Below are 17,504 nucleotides of genomic sequence, written 5' to 3'. Positions count from 1 at the left end.
TATAGGGGTAAGTCTGCAGCTGCATCTGAATTTACCAGAATTTGAGAGCATTCATCTCTAGCATTTGAGTTCAGGTTAATCACTAGAAAAACGTAAAGCATTTAATCAAAACGCCAGCAATTAATCCAAAGGGAAACCAAAGTCAGGCAGCATAGGCAATGGAAAAGGGAGTTGGTTTTCGTTTTGACATAAACAACAGGTTTCTAAGATTAGCTTTAATGCAATTCCCTTCATCCGTTTCCAGTGAGACTGTTCCGCCCCCCACACACTCACCCCCGCCTCCAAAAAATGTGCTTCTGAAAGTCAGTTTCATGGTAGGAGGATGATCTTCCTGCAGGAAAAAAAGGGCTCAGATTTTGATGCTGCTAGGCAATAGAACTTGGGTAGAACTGGTGTGGAAGCAACATGTGCCTGCCTCTTGTGTCTGGATTTCATTGACAGGTACAGAGGATCATCCCACTGTTGACCCATCTGGCCAGCTCCTCAGCTCACACTCTGATGCTCCTGGGCTGCTTCCATGCTACACATGAGCTGGAAAGTTGCCCTAACAAGACACTTGGGCATTCCCTTAGTCTGAGAAAATCCCTAGATGGCATAGGCCTGGTGCGTCCAGTTCTGCACCATCTTCTCCAGGCCCCCAACCCCAATTCTCAGCACGGGGTGTTGTGGGAGTAGGAGAAGGCATGGGTGCAGTGGGCGGAGTGCCTTGTGCTCTGATGATCCCTGGCTGTGTAGCAGCCTTTGGTTGCCCTTAGGGACAGTATATAGGTGGCTTTCAACTGTCTTTTACCCCCCAACCCTTCCCACTTTGGGTTGTGTGACCTGATCTTTTGTGCATTGTGATTGTGATTGTGGAATGACCACATACAGCATTGAGCATGGCACTGGAGAAAAGCTAGCAGAAAGAAGCTAACTTCTATCAGGTCCTTTCACTTGTGGCGAGGATGCCAGAACCACCTGGCTCCACTTTCTCACTCTTGCTCCAGTGCTGCTTACTTGGCAGCATTCTGATCTGAAACAATATACCTCAAACCAAGTGCATTCGTCTACAAGATAAGCGGTTATGAAATCATGTGGATTTAGCAGCTGGAACTTATCCCATCAGGCAAATCAAAGCTAGACTGAAACTAATGCAAACTGATACATTATATTTGTTTTAAATCTGTGTTATGGTTTAAAACCACTTCAGGCCAAAACAACTTTAACATGGTGTAGCCAGCCATGCTTTGTCTGCACCGGGGCCTTGTTTTCACTGGAGAAATTTACTGGGGAAACACCTCCTCAATCGATTGACATGTGCTTCCTGCCCACATACAAGTGCTTGAATAGATTGTCAGGCCAGCTATAGTCAGTGGATGTTAATCCCTGAATTTGCAGAGATAAGGCCCGATTGTGTCTTGGTTGATTGATGAATCCCACTGGCACAGTCATTTGGCTGTCATCTCTGACAGCTGTCACCTTGGAGAGTTTCCTCAGATGAAAACTTCCTTAGTTCTCCAGCTGAGAGACCCCAGCCAAGCCTGATTCAGCCATGCCCCTCGCAATATCCCCTTTCCAGACGTACTCCTCAGCTGTGATTCATGACCCTCCCTCCAGCTCTGCACGTCCTCAGTCAGCAAAGGATTGCCAGTTGAAACTGTCCCCTACCTAGCATACCTCGGTCACGGTATTTCCTTTCCCTTGGTCATGCTACCATGGCCTCCCATGCACACACATGCTCATGGGCTGAATGGGGCTGCTGTAGGAGAAATGGAGCCGGTAGCCATACTTCCTATAGCTCTTCAGCTCTCAGCTTCTCCCTCTGTGATCCCTGGAGTAAACGTGATGTGACTCATCTGTGCTAGTGTTGTCTCCTTACTGCCTGCTCTGGTTATTCCACAGGCGAGTTTGGGTCGGTTAGAGAGGCGCTACTGAAGCTGGAGGATGGCTCTTTCCAGAAGGTTGCAGTAAAGATGTTGAAAGGTGGGTGAAAGCGGGGCTACTTGAAACACTCCTAAAATAAAATCACTTGGAAAGATTACATTTAGGCTTGGAAGGATTTGATTTTGCTCAGTAAATGTCTGTCAACATTAATTTCACCATACATGCTCCCGCTGAGCCACCTCACTTGTTTGCTGATCCCTTTTCTTTCCCCTTCATCTCTGTCCATTTCTTCTTTAAAAAAATATACACTCTTCAGGGCAGGGACAATGCCTCCTTATGGTTTGTACAGCACCTAGCACATCCTGGGCACCACCAGAAGCAAATAGTAAATATTATTACTACTAAGTTCAGAGAATGCCACTCAATTCCTTGATTCTGCACCATACTAAGTCCTATGTCATGAACAATTCTGTCAAGTCTACTTGGCCCTACACAGATAGCAATGAAGGGCCAAATCCATCCAAATATATCCTGAAGTAAATGGATGAAAGTCTCTGGGCCAAATTCAGTGGTGAAGTAAATAGTAACGTAAGTTATGTGTCGAGTGTAAGTGACAATATAGCAGAATGCCCATTGATTTGGCATTCAGTGGATGTACAAAACAAGCCCAACGTCCATGTTGACTGGGAAGTGGGGTTGTAGCTGGAAAAGCAACTACCAGATAAAGCAGGTAAAATAAAGCAGGACGTTTTCTCACGTACACACACTCACACACTAACCTGCGCCACTCCATCCCTGTCGCTCCTGGAGCCAAAGTCGGATGTGGTGTAAATGGGTGCAGCTGCCATTGGCTGAAACAGAAGTTATGCTTGCTTATGCTTGGAGCTGAGTTTGGTCCCCACTGAATACAAGACTGTAAACTACACTCACTTTTCATTTATTTAATACCAGATTAGTGCAAGTTGCACTGTTTTGCCAATTAAAAGCATTTTTCTGACCAGCTTGTAAACCTCTGACTCTGAATCTGATCTCCCAGCAGGTCTTAAGAACTCCCACCAAATTCAGCAGTGACATAAAGGAAGGGGAAATGACAAGCTGCACTGAATCCTTAGCTCACTTCACAATCTGGAATAACAGCAGAAAAATCTAGGAAGCTGCTCCAGATTTATACTGTTGTTATCAGATCAGAAACTGGTCAATGAGTAACTTTCACGCCCTTTAATGTCACTGCTGAATTTGGTCCAAGATCTCCAAGGCTGCTGGTGCCAAAGAAATCATCGCTCCTGCAAATAAAAAAAGCAATATTGCGAAGAGATATAAAAGCATTGATCTTTTGTGCCACCAAGGTCATGTATTAAATGGTCTCCCCCATTTTGGACTGGGATTCCAGACTATCTAGTTGGTTGGCAACATCTTTAATCTCTTCTGCCAGGCTATCACCTCCCCCCACACATTCTAATTCAATTCCTTTTAGCTAATTAATTCCCATGTCTTTAAGCCCCACTCATGATTTCTGTGGCTTCCAATGAAAGCTGTTGCTGAGAAAAGAGCTGCAAATCGACAGGTTTTTGCTCTGCCAAGAATGAAGTCACCAGATGTCCCTGATGTATGCTTGAGGCTTTCTCCCTGTTCCAACTTCTGTTCTCCCCCTACGTCCCAGGAGAATGTGGCAGGCTAGGCTTTGTTGTGAAATGTTATCTAATTGTGCGTCTGAGACAATGTGTTATGCCTCACAAAGCAAGCTTCTGATAATCATGTCTCTTAATGCTCCTCTGAGTCACTGAGGAAAAATCTCGTGCTTCTGCCTTTCAGCGGATATCTTCACCTCAAGCGACATTGAAGAATTTCTGCGAGAGGCTGCCTGCATGAAGGAGTTTGACCACCCACATGTTACTAAATTGATCGGTGAGCCAGCAGCAGAGTTCTATGGCACAATGTAATTCCTCCTGCCTTGCCGGATCCCAAACTGCTTCATAAACTATACACATAAATGTATGCAGACTGTGCAACAGCACTGAGATGCAGCCACCTTCTGGAGTGGTGGGCAGCCATTTTCAACTGGTCCTCCCCATTGTGTGGGATGTGGATGTTGCTCCTTTCCAGGCCTACCGGGAGTTGAAGTATGTGTAATTATAGACGTGTGTGCATGCACACACACATTTTTAATGCAGCTGTAATTGATTTCTCTTAAACCATTTCTCCGTTCTTCCTTGGCTTTTGGAAAAGCATTCGGCAACGTTAGCCTCAGATGGCCTGGCTGAGAAAGGCTGGTGAAAGGGATATGTTGGATGGGTCAGTGGGAAAAAATAGGGGAAAAAATAAACCTTTGTTATCCGTCAGATTAGAAACTCCTAAACAGTGAGAAAGAAGACAGCAGGACATTTCCTGCCTTGCTCTAAGGTATTGTGGGGCAATGCAAGAAAAACTCTGAGTGCTCTGTGGTGCAGGTCACCACCCCCTTTGGAGGGAGCCTAGGAACTTTAGGGCCCAGGCCTGAAGGAGCTGAGTGCCTCCTGAGTTGTGTTGAGCACCTGCAGTTCCCCCTGAGGTAGGTGTCTCTGCACCTCATAGGGTCAGGCCCTGAGAGGGAGGGTGGCACATGGAATTCAACCCTCCAGAAATGTGAGTGACCGTGTTTCCCCCAGACTGTTAAGAAGAGGGAGAGGCAAGTGTAACGCCCTGCTCAGTATGGATCTGTTTGCAAACTGCTCTTTGCTGTGTGCTCTCTCACCCCAGGAGTCAGTTTGCGGAGTCGCCCTAAGGGTCGGCTCCCAATTCCCATGGTCATCCTACCCTTTATGAAGCACGGAGATCTCCATGCTTTTCTGCTGATGTCCCGGATTGGAGAAAACCCCTTTGTAAGTCTTTTTCTTCGTACAATTCCTCTCAGGGAGGGGCAGGGGGAGGGGGAGTGCTGGGAAGATCACATTCACACTGGTGCAGGTTTTTATCTCTCAAAGGTACTTGCAAGGGGCTAGAAGGTTTTGATCTCACTGGAGACTCCAGGCTCACAAAGTTCTGAAATGACTTTACTTTGTCATGCTTGCACTGAGGACAAGCTGCCTCTCCACCGCCCCCAGTGCGGACCAGGGGATAAATGCCCTAGTTTGGCCCTGAGTGACTGGAATGTTCAAGGGACCAATCTAGAACTGTGCTTTCTTGCAGAATTTGCCTCTTCAGACACTACTCAAGTTCATGATTGATATTGCCAGTGGGATGGAATACCTGAGCTCGAAAAACTTCATACACAGGGACCTTGCTACTCGGAACTGCATGTAAGTTGGCCAGGCGCTTTCGTACCAAACAAAGGCTAGGGAGGGAAGGAGGCAAAGCCTTCATAAGAGAGAGATAAGAGAGAAAGGGGTGAGAAGCCCCATGAAGTCACAGGAGGGGGCAGTAGCCTGCCTTTTCCTGAAGGGTTAGCAGAATACAGTCCTTCCTTCCAAGAAAGTGGCCACAGATATGGGGAAGCTAAGGCCTATTAGCTGTGTAGGGATTCATAGATTCCAAGGCCAGCGGGGACCATTGTGATCATCTAGTCTGACCTCTTGTGTAACACAGGCCAGAGAACTTCCCTAAAAGCAGAGCTTTTGGAAAAACATCCAATCTTGATTTACAAATGGAAACTCTACCAAAACCCTTGGTAAATTGTGGCAATGATTAATCACTCTCGCCGTTATTTCCCATCGGAGGAGAGGCATATCCTCACAGGTGACTCCTAGGGTTCAGTTTGGGTGCTTTACTGAATCTTATCTTCAGCACTCCCGTCATTGAGTTCTGTGTGTATTTTGCAGGGTTGATGTTTAGTGGGGCGCATGTTATGTTTTTGCAGCATTGTGTCATTCTGATGAGACATCATCAGGTATTGTTGCAAGGTCACAATACAACATACAGAGCAGAGAGTGGATTTGGGCTGTGATAAGAGAAAGGAGCTTTTAGAACTGCCAGAAAACTGTATCAGCTCTGAGGACTTGATAATGAAGATGTTAAAACTAATCTAGGATTACCCAGGGTGCACATGGAACCCTCTGGTGACACGTGGACCTTGGCCCACCTGATGGATTTTCTCTTGAAATAATTAAATTGTTGACAACTGTGTGTGATGCAGCATTGCAGCTTCTTTCTCCCAACCACCTGCCTGCTGTGAGGAAAAAGAGGGCTTTGTTTCTCTTCCCTCCTCCTCCCCTGTCTACTTGGGATGGAGCAAGGGAAGGAACCAAACTCTTCTTTAATTAGTAGAACTGGTGTACATCTAAATAAAACCACTTCCAACCCCCAGGCACCTGTCTGCATCTTAAATAGCTTTGCAAATTTGGCCCAGGCAGCGGAAGTTTAAGTGCACCATTTTGCATAAACACTGTGGGTAGGGGAGGCAATTCTCTCTGGACCCATTTAGTTGGAAGTCACTCTGCTCTCACACTTCCAGGGTCATAGTGACTCCCCTGTTAGTCCCTAGGAACTGTACTGAGACTTCCAACCTATTTCACATTGGCCACCAAACGGGGATGACCTGGGGACACTACCAACTCTGGGCCCCATTTGATATGGTGAGCTAAGGCTGAAAGGCTCTTTACCTTATTACCACTGCCCTGAGCTGGCCAGTCTTGGACATATTTCTAGTTACCTGAATGTAGCCCATAGTTGCTTTCTTACTCTTTCACATTTTCCCTTAGGTTGGATGAGAATATGAACGTGTGTGTTGCAGACTTTGGGCTTTCTAAGAAAATCTACAGTGGAGACTATTACCGTCAGGGCTGCGCCTCCAAGCTGCCAGTTAAGTGGCTTGCTCTAGAAAGCCTTGCAGACAATCTTTACACAACACACAGTGATGTGGTAAGTTTTGCTCTGGTGTTCGGAGCCAGGTCCAACTCCCCTAGAAGCCAGTGGAGATTTTTCCGTTGACTTCACCAAACAGTGAATCAGGCCCTTGGTGACGGAAGAGGACCATGTGAATGGCTGATGCCTTGTGTGAAGGGATGGGCGCATCTCTGTCTCCTGGCTTGGATCATGATGTCAGAACTGGGGAATCTGGGAAATGTTTTGAAGCTGAAAAGAGCAGTTTGTGGTACCACTGTGACAGTGATGAATCCCTCTCACCTGACCTTCTTCTTCTTTTACCCTTCGTCATTTCTAATCCCTGGCCTCCTTCCCTCACCTCTCTGCCTCTCTTGTTCCCCCACCCCATCCTTTCTATTCCTCCAGTTTCATCTTTCCTTTCTCACCCTTGTTCTTCTCCCTTTTTCTCTGTCATCGTTCTCACACACACACAAGTAGCTCTGGCAATACTATTTCATCCAGCAGAGGGCTATGTTGAGGATGATACCACACATTCCTGCCATATTGTTATGTGGATTAAAAGGCCACTCACTCCTTAGATAGTCCTCCTTATTACATTTCACTAAGGAAGTCCTCTTCCTTTCCTCTAGGCCTGCCTTTTGGTTCCCTCCTCTCTCCCTTGCTGCCTTCTGATCTAGCTTCGCATTGGCTCCTTCCTTTACCTGTGGACCTGCACTGCCAATTACCAGTTGTTGATGCTGCCTCTGAAGAGGCAGCTGGTGATACCACAGCAGTTCTCAAACTGTGGGTCAGGACCCCAAAGTGGGTCATGACCCCATTTTAATGGGGTCACCAGGGCTGGCATTAGACTTGCTGGGGCCCGGGACCAAAGCTAGAGGGCTTCAACCCTGGATGGTGGGGCTCAGGTTACAGGCCCCTTGCCTGGATGTGGCCCCCCTCTCTGAGTGGTGGTGTTTGAGCAGGCTCAGGTTTGGGTCCCCCCCTCCTGGGGTTGTGTAGTAATTTTTGTTATCCGAAGGGGGTGCGGCAGTTAAGTGTGAGTACCCCTGCCGTACGGCCTGGCTGCAATATTGCATGAGGTACTGTCCTCGACCTTGCTTCTGAGTGCGTCCAACAAGTGACTGATGACACAGCTGCATGTATCGCTGATTATGAGAAACAGTCCTCTGTGCACACAGCAAATCCTGCTGGCATTTCCCTGGCATTTTCCAAAGATACATGTCAGAACATACTAAGTCAAAAGTGGCTCATTCCCTGCACTGCCCTAGGCATCGTGGCCAAACTCTGCACATCCTCCAGTAGTCCCAAATCTGGCGCAGCGCAATAAGCTAATTAGTTCACCGCAACCAGTTGGAAAAAATAATGCCCCCTGCCCTGGCAAACAGGGAACCTGTGATTTGCCAGTTCTGTTTGCTGTTCTGTTTCAGTGGGCATTTGGTGTGACGATGTGGGAGATTGTGACCCGAGGACAAACCCCTTATGCAGGCATTGAAAATGCAGAAATCTACAACTACCTCATCAGGGGCAACAGATTGAAGCAACCCCCAGAGTGCCTGGAAGACATGTGAGTAACTTGTCCCTTGCTTTGTTTTGACCCCCATGGAGAATCCTCTCTTTATGGAGACAGAGGCAGGTGGCATAGCTTCTGTTCACCGTCTATTTCTTTTCAATATTTGAAGACACCTGCTAGAGACAGTCATTGGGGTTGCTACAAACTATAAAAACAAGGGGCCAGTTTTTCTGCTGGCGTCACTCCACCGAAGTCAGGGTAGTTACACAGACAACTAACTAGGCCTGAGAGCTTGGACAGTATCAGCACTTGAGACTTTTGCCCCCCTTGCTTTTGCCCCCCTTGCTAAACTACACCTGCATTCCTTGAAACTCACTGCTCCCCACCTCCTCCAGGCCAAAGCCTAAGCAAAGAGATGGACCTCATGCCATGCCCTGAAGATCAGGAGATTAATAATCTGGCAGAACTATGGGGGAAGCATATCTCGGAGCAGAGGACACTTTATTGCATTTTTCCTTCAAAGCTAGGCTCTGTCATCCAAAGCATCTCTGCTGACCTCAACTGCAGTTGGCAGAATATATAGGTAGACTGGGGGGCCTCTCAGGTAGCCAGAACCTGAGCCATGTAAGGCTTTATAGATCAGTGTCCACATTTTACACTGCGGCTGGAAATGGCAAGGAAGCCAAGCCAGGGTTTGGAATTTTGGTGTAATATATCCTCAGACCCTGCAGCAAATGCCACTAGGCAGCCACATTCTGCACCAGCTGTAGCTTTCAAATGGTCATCTCCACACTGCATTGTGGGTGATGAAGTGTTCCCTCTTTGTAAAATTACATGGAATGTGTGTATCCAGATCTTTCACTCTATAGATGCTGGCATAAGCCCCCCAGTGCTGGAACAGACTTCTGCCTAGATTGAGCTATCAAGTTGAAGTGAATCCCTTGAGGCTGAAGCAGTCTTTATAGTTCCTTAGCTCCACCTCTAATACATGCTGATCAATCAGTGCCCTCTGCCTGGCTCAAAAAGGAGTCTCAAAGCTGGTAGCAAATACTGCCATCTTTCTCAGCTCCAAGAGGATTACTCCAGTGCATTTCCTAAGGTAAAAGCCTTTTCATTCTGGACAAAGGCATTTGAGAAAAGGAAATGAGAAGCCATCCATATTGAGAATTCCCAGTCATTGGATTCTACTTTCCCATTTTTTCTTGAGCATCTTAGTACAAATAATATATTCTCCATTTAACCCTTTCACTAGCCGCCCTATAAGGTCTCCATGTCTTCTGTGGCAGACCACTCCATCACACAGCCCAGCACAGGGGACGCTTCTGAAAATGTTGGCTTTCCCCTCTCTGTCTCGCTTTCCCCATCTGTAAAGTGGTGCTTATAGAATGATCTGGAGGAATCCCTATTTCACGGAGTTGCCTGGCCCCCATGTTGGCTGTTCCACATAAGGGAATGATCTGGGCTCTTGTTAGTAAGTCATTCACCTTCGTCTTCATGGCAGATCACTTTTTGACTGTTTCCTAGCATTTGTATACCTATTTGTCAACCCATTGTTTGGCTCTGGCAATGAAGCCAAAATATACAGTGAATGTGGCGCTGCAGAGTAGCGAGCAAGTCAGAGTAACCAGGCTTTGGTCAATTCTTTTGTACGGAGTGTTTGTGTAGTATGTGGGCCTGCTTCTGATTGGTGTAAATCAGGAATAATGCCATGGGAGCCAACTGCTGCACTGCAAAATTAGTAACAGGCTCAATAAAGCGCTGTCTAGCTATAGTAAGAAGAGTAAAAAATGCCATCATGCAATTCTGTATTCTTTGTTTCTCAGTAAGCCCCATATCGGATTGCTCAGTTTACAAGTTTACAGGTCTATTTGTTTTGGGGTGCTTTTCACTGTCAGAACTGTAAGATCTCGCTTTCCTGGAAGAATCAGCAACAATAAAGATTCTGGAATAGGAATTTAGTTGCCAGCTGGGTGGGTGACGCACAAAGAAGAATACAAGAAATCTGGCTTTTTTCTAGCTAAATAAGTTCTGCTGTGCAAAAAAAATAGAACTTGTTTTGTTCCCAGGCTGAGCAGAGCTGAGTTACGTATAAAACACACAGGACCTGATTCTTCCCTCCTTACCTGAGTAAAACTTGCACTGAGGTCAGGGAGAGTTTGTCTGATTGAGAACTGTGGGTTCTGATCCACATGAAGCAGATATGTGACACAGATCCCACTATTCAGACGATACCGTCACCCTAGCCACCCCACAGGATCTAACCATTGGAGTATCTGGGGTAAGCTAAAGGCACCTTCCCCAGTAAAATCCACACAAGAAGGAGCAATATCACCTTTGCCTGCCCTCTGGAGGGTGAATCCTGCCTGGCACAAAAGGACCAGCCTAGCTCTGGGAGGTTTGATGTATTCCTCTCTGCACTAATTTCTGTGAGTTTGGCCCTCGTTCTCTTTGAGAGGCCCTCGTTCTGTGAGTTTGGCCCTCGTTCTTGTGCTGCATTGTAAGAGGGAAGAGCTCCTTCCTGGCCATCTCCCTTTGTCAGTTTTGCAGTCGTTGCTGTGCTTAATTTGTGCCAGGGCTGAGCCCCCAGCACCTCTAGGCTTGGCAGTTCATAGCCCTAGCACTTCTGGGCTTGCTGTGATGGTTATGAAAATACAAAAATTGTTTGAGCCCCAGTACCACTTTCATTACAAATTAAGTACTGAGTAGGCCTCACTGGAGAGCTCTGTCTCTGACCACTGCAGTAGATGTTTCCCAGGCATATCTTGCGCTAAGTGAGAAGATGCTCTCTGGAGAGTAGGGAAGCATGTGTGTGCCATGTCTTCAGCATGTACCAGTTGTAGGAGGTTATTTACCAGCCCTGAGGTGGATGGTCAGTGTTGGGATCTATTTGATCGCCTGGTCAGTTTGACTAGGACCAGGTTTTTCTAAAAGTTCACAAACTTAGGATAGTAGGTCACGGTTTTCTTTAAATAAAGAAGAGCAACCATGTGATCCCCATCCTCCAACTCTGTTGGCTCCCAATACGTTTCAGGACCCAGTTCAAAAGCCAGGCTTGTATTTAGGAACCTCCATGGACTTTCTTTATCCCATTTAATGGATCTCATCTTCCCTCCTCACTTTCTCTGCTCTTCTAACATGACCTGGCACTCCTGGTGCAAGATCTACAGTGCCTGCATGGAGGCGTGACTGGATGGAGGGGGACAGAGTGGGGATTGGGGGGTCAGCTGGTGACGTGTAAGAGGTTCAGGAGCAGAGCTAATAGCTCCACCTTCATCCACTCTGGCACTACTACAACTTTGCCTGTAATGATTGAAGCTGAATGGATACTTGACCTCAGAAAAAGCAGTCTACGTAGCATGACTGGTACCACGGCTGATAAATGACTGATAGAGTTGTGCGTGTGGAGGTGGAGTGTGTCACAGTCAATCTAGGGGGAACACATAGTAATCTTGGTAAATTTTTCCAGAGCAGACAAGGCTATTTTAAGTTCAGTTATTCAAGCAATGGAGACTTTGTCTGTTCCTTTACAACCCTCTGAACTAGAATAATAGTGCCCATGGTACATGGGGATGGTGCCCTTTACCAATCAAGTTGTCATTTTGTCATAGTAATAGTAATAGCATGGGTGGTGGGTGAACTCCGGGCTTGGGGAGGCTAGACCCCAGCCCAGACCATACCTTCTTCCTGAGGCCCCACCCACCCTGCCGGAGCCCCGAGTCCCCCCACCTCCCAGTGCAGCAGCCAGCCCCACCCCCAGGCTGCCCGAGCGCCCCCAGCCCCAGAACGCCAGGTGGGTGAGCAGGCGGCATGCCCCCCACCGCCCCCCCAGCCCCGGAATGCTGGGTGGGTGAGCGGGAGATGCAACCCCCACCCCCCAAAACCCCAGAACACCGGGTGGGTGAGTGGGCAGCACAGCCCCCATCTCCCAAAGCCCCAGAACGCCAGGCGGGTAAGCAGGTGGCACGGCCCCCCCACCAAAGCCCCGGAACGCTGGGCGGGCGAGCAGGTGGTGCAATCCTAGCCCTGGAGCACCGAGCAGGTGAGCGGGCGGCACTGCCTCCCTCCCCAACCCCGGAGTGCAGGCCGGCCCCCATTAGCCCCCCAGCCTGGGGTCCCATCTATGGGGGGGAAGAGCCCCCCGCAATACAGCCAAGGAAGCAGGAAGGGGCCTGGGGGCGAAGCGTGGGCAGTGCCACGCAAGGCTGTTTGGGGAGGCACAGCCTCCCCCTGCCTTTGATACCCACTGCCCGTGAATAGCGGATGGGTTCCATTATGCCTGAGGAACTGAGATAACAAAATTTAGATAGAACCTTTTAGAACTCTGACCAGAAATTTTTGCTCCTAAAGATCTGGCTTCTGTTTTGGTTTTTTTTTTGGTTTTTTATTTTTCCTCCTCACGGTTTTATCGATCATTTGATTAGAATCTGGAACAATAAAATCTCTAATCCATTGTTGAGAGTAAAATACACATACTATTGAACAAAGAGCAGCGGTTTTCAACCAGGGGTCTGCGGCCCCCAGGGGGTCCGCGAGCCCTTTCAGGAGGGCTGAAACCCGGTGCCCTGAGCCCCGGTGCTGAAGCCAGGAGTGGTGCAGGGCTGAAGCCCCCTCCCCCCGGGCAAAGCTGGGAGCAGCTCCTGAGTGAATCAGGGGCTGGAGGTGGCACTCCCTCCATGGACCCTGCTCTGCGGAGCTGGCTCAAGCCCTGCCAGCCCTTGTCCCCCAAAATTAGAAGTAAAACTATGCCTATGCCCAAGGGTCCCCTGGCCCGGAGCCCTGAGTTCCCCACCCCCACCGGGCCCTGGAGTTTTTATAGCATGTTGAGGGGGGCCTCAGCAAGAAAAAGGTTGAGAACTTCTGCAGAGAGAATAAAAATCTATTACTACCCATTGCATTTATTCGGGGTTCTATTCATGCCAAGCAGCATCAGTGGACTGATGCTCTACGAAATCAGCTTTGTCTGACTGGCCTTTTGATTTTTTGTGTGTGCGCCTCCTGAGAAACCTGCTTCTTGGCAACCGTCATTCTGACCAAAGTGAAAATACTCTGGAAAATGTGAGGAGACTAGGAATTTGATCCTATTGAACATACTGAAGGCAAATCCTCTCACCCTGTGCCAAGCCTGAGCAAACAGCCTTTGTGTCAGTGAGCACTGGAGAGGGATGTGTGCTTTTTATTTTTTTTGTATTGTAGCTATGTCAATTTACTATCCAAAAAAGCATGTACCTGCTTCTAAAACGATCTAGTGACACATCTAGCTCAACCAAAAAATAAGCATCCAGAATTCAGATTTGACAAATGCCCTTGTTAACTTTCCAACACACCAAAACTAGAACTCTCCCCTTCCCCATCGCCCTACTTTTTCCCGCTCAACCCACCCTGGACAAATCCTAGGAATATTCACTTAGGGCTGTGGGTGACTCCTCTGCAGATCTTGTCTGCTTGAATTGCCTCTGTACACAGAGATTTTTGGGTGGTAGAACAGAATTACTCCCAGAACTTCCGCTGGGATCGGGTGGAATTGCATGGTCCCTTACCCTCCATTATGGCTGGTCGGCACAATTGACCCCTAAAGTGGTGGTTGTACCATGTTGCTGAGTGAAGAATTGGGTCCTGCTTTGCCACATGACTAATGGGCAGGGTTACTTTGCACACAGACCCTCTATATTTTTCAGCTTTCTTTACTCTGTTTGCATTGCAGCTATGATCTCATGTGCAGATGCTGGCATTCTGAGCCCAAGCTACGCCCTAGCTTTGGAATGCTGAAATTACAGCTGAAAATGATTCAGGGGAGAATGTCCACGCTCTCGTCCAGTCAAGATCCTTTGTATGTCAACATTGAGGAGGCCAAAGAGACTTCTGGGAGCAACCCTGCCCTGTACACTTCGTTTAGAAATTTGGACAGCGGAGAGAACATTGCTGGAGCAGCTGCTGCTGTCACTAGTGACTATCGCTACATCATGAGCCCCTTGTGCCTTGGAAACGATGTTGGAAGTGAAAGGCGTCCCAATGCAGCTGAAGGGGAGGCCAGGAGCCTTCTGCAGGAGCTGGAGTCAGAAGGAGAGAGAAGTTGTTAGCCTGTAAGAAAAAGACGCTTCAGTTCTCTACCATGGGGTGTGTGCAGCTGTACTGCCAAGTCGCGCTGCTTTCTAAAGCCAGTTGGAGGATGTTTTTAAGCCGTGTGGGTAGCTATAATTAGGGCTGCTTCTGTAGCTAGCACCGTTTGTGTGGGCTGCTGTTGCGGACAGCTCAGAAAGATCACAAATCATAATAACCCCTTGGACTTTTGCAGGATAGGATTAAAGGTCGATCACATCCAATGGGAGTGGGTTCAAAGCTATAGCAACCAATGAGTGTTTGTTTGCTCAGCTAATTCTCATTGGCTGCCACCATAGAATTGAATGCACATACTAGTCCATGAGTGCTTGCTATTTTGTGGATGCTTTTTCAATTCTGGCTGTGTGAGTTTTGGACCAGTAGATCTGGAAACACTGGCGAATATTTACGCTGTCGTTCAGGACATAGGGGAAGAAAAGCCCCCTTGTGTTCACTCAGCAGTATTGCCTAGACCTGTTGCCTACCTCAGTGGTTCTCAATCTGTGATCTACGGAGCTGCTTACACACAGTGATAAAACAGCCAGTGTTTTTCAAGAAATGACTCTTGTTGCTAGAAGTAGACCAGCCCAGGGAACTCTTAGAACTTCCAGATGCTTTTGTTGAACAACTAAACTGAAACCAACAAAAATCCAACACCTTTCTCCACCCTGTGCACCTGTTTTGTGTCTTTTGTTGTCTGCTGTTTGATATGAATGCAGCCCTGATTAAATGTGCAGCTTCTGTAAAATGAGATGGGGGGGGGCAACCATGCAAGAGGATAGAACCATACTTCACAGGGAAGTAAATCGAGCACTGCAGTGGGGGCTTGCAGCAGTGCAGGAAACCCCTCCTCAATAACACAAAGTGGAGAGGAAAGAAACAGCACAGATACAAAATGAAGGTCGGTAACCATGCATTGACTTCAGCAGAAGCAGGATCCAGCATTTGCTTTAGAACAAGTTTATTTTAATCTTCTCCCTTAACTGTCCTTTCTTACCTTTTTCATGTAACCAGGCACTGTAGGTGCCACTGAAAAGATGTGGAATCGTTGGGAGCAAAGGGATCAACGAGCAGAAGTGCTGGAACAATTTGTATAGTGGAGGTCTTGAGAGCAATTGAACTAAACTGTAAACCCTGTATATGATGGAAACCATTTCAAGCCAAGGGGTGCTGCTGCACTCCCAGGACCCCTAGTTCCAGCACCTATGTCAATAAGGGGATATCTATCTAAAAAAAGCAGTCCTCGCTATGAAAAAATATGAGAACCAGGGGCCTTGCTGATTAGGAGGTCTTCAGGCGTCTGCAAAAGATCAACCACATTGGAACATATTCTATTTATCACTGCAGCCTTCCAGCAAGGGAGAGATTCATATTTCAGCTCTCTCCTCCACCCCGAAATCAGCATGTCGGATACATTATAACTGCAAACAGTCACGTGTCTTGTTTTTTTTAAATAATTTAATATTTTAATGTAAATGAGCAAGTGTTTTGTATACCGGTCCCAGCACTTGCAGAGACTTGCAGTACACCTTACTCCAGTTGTCTGAATGTTTACAAGACCAGGATCTAGCTCATTGGATTTCCTGTGCCCTGAAGAACTTTGCAGTATCGCGTGACTTGGGCTTCCACATTGCACTCCCCTCACAGCGAATGCTGTAAAATTCAATGTTTATACTTTGAAATGAAGTGGTAAAGATGGGACCAAGCTGAAAAATTCAAATCCAGATCTGGAATATGAATATCCAAACTTTGCTCACTATGATTTTCATTTTACCCATTGTAAAGAGAGGTGCTGATTGCAAAATTCAGAGCCACATTTGAGTCTTTATTTAGAACAAAGTCTAGCGTAGCTGGAGCTGGGGTTTTGAAACTCAAAACAACGTCCTAAAGCTGCCTTCCAGAAGTCCCACACAATAGATTGCACCATCTTATAGACCAGGAAATGTAGGATTTTTCTTCTCGATTTAACTGGTATACAGAAAACACAGGTTATAAATGAGCAAATAACACATAACAAAGGGTATTGTTTTACCCCAGTACCTGTGCAGGTACATACGTGTGTTTATTGTGAGAGCTGAAGGCCACGTTCCCTGCAGCCAGCTGGGAAGTGGAGATGTACCTATAGAATCTAACTTCTGGAAGCATCTCATTAGTTTTTATTTTTTTTAATAATAAAATGTGTACTGTGTCTGAGCCCCAGCCTTGTGTCCACTCCATCTCACAACTGGTGATGTTGTTCTTTAAGGGCCTTCTCATTCAAATGAGGCACTGATAAAATTGGTTGGCCTCATACGTGATTCCCGCCCCCCCTTCACATGAAAACACGAGCCAAATCTTTCTGCCCTCACCAAGCCTGAGGAGGTGAGCTCAGGGCAGGGGGGTTCCTGGGAGTGGGATAGGGATGAAGGAAACTTCCAGCCTTCCTAGACTGCAGAACCTCTCTGTGTCACTACTGCAGGCTTGAGACTGCCACTACCCCTGCTGCTGTGTCCCAGTCTGTGATGGCAAGGGCAGGTGGAGTAGCGGATGTTCCAGCCCAGTCGCCTGAGCCTTCCAAATCCACTGGGAAGGAGCTCGGAGGGAGCCCCTCTGGGGGATGATCTATAACGAATGTCAGTGACTGGGATGTGTGTGATTGTTCCTAATGGTCAGAGCAGGAGTCAGGCCTTGTGGTTAGCACAGGAGTCAGTAGCCAGGAATCAGAGCCAAGAGTCAGAGGTCAGGTGCCAGAGCTGAGGGTCAGACCGGAAGTCAGAGCTTAGAAATCTGAGCCAAGGAGCAGAACTGGGTTACCTAGAGTGAGGCATGGCAGGAGCAGGAGCCATTGGCAAATGCTTTGAGTAGCCACTGAACTGCTGTTGCTGGGCTTAAAATCCCACATGCGGAATCTTCCGAACAGTCACCTAGTTAGGCAGCCTACTACTGGCCAGCTGTGGAGACTAGCTCTAACTCTGGCTGTGGCTCTGCTGCAGGACCTGATTCCTGACAAGGAAGAGCTAGTGCCAAAAGAGGAAGGAGGGTAAAAACAGTCACAGGTACATTGATACCTTAAGACAAGCCTTGCCCCATGATATGAAAATAGCAGCTGAATGATTCAGAAGGACAGACTCAGGGAGGACCTTCCATATACAGAGTACCTGATCAGAGAAGATTGTGCCCCAAATGGCTGCAGGGGATCTTTGGGACGGACAGCAGAGAGATCCCAGCCAATCTCAATTGCCTTGCGGGTTGCTCAAAT

At 47.5% G+C, this 17,504-nt stretch overlaps 1 protein-coding gene across 1 annotated transcript in view; it reads left to right on the top strand.

The window, feature by feature from the left end:
* The window catches only part of TYRO3 (TYRO3 protein tyrosine kinase), a 52,417-nt gene extending 35,958 nt beyond the window's left edge, over positions 1–16,459 (top strand). Inside the window, 7 exon segments of the mRNA XM_038407043.2 lie at positions 1,882–1,962; positions 3,676–3,768; positions 4,600–4,721; positions 5,029–5,138; positions 6,537–6,696; positions 8,088–8,224; positions 13,872–16,459. Of these exon segments, the coding sequence (XP_038262971.1) occupies positions 1,882–1,962; positions 3,676–3,768; positions 4,600–4,721; positions 5,029–5,138; positions 6,537–6,696; positions 8,088–8,224; positions 13,872–14,247 (1,079 nt within the window). The 3' untranslated portion in view covers positions 14,248–16,459.
* The last annotated feature ends 1,045 nt before the right edge of the window (positions 16,460–17,504 follow it).

The sequence above is a fragment of the Dermochelys coriacea genome, chromosome 6, assembly GCF_009764565.3.
Source record: "Dermochelys coriacea isolate rDerCor1 chromosome 6, rDerCor1.pri.v4, whole genome shotgun sequence".
NCBI lineage: Eukaryota > Metazoa > Chordata > Testudines > Dermochelyidae > Dermochelys > Dermochelys coriacea.
Note: the sequence above shows the minus strand (reverse complement) of the source record. Positions and strands in the feature narration are given on the sequence as shown.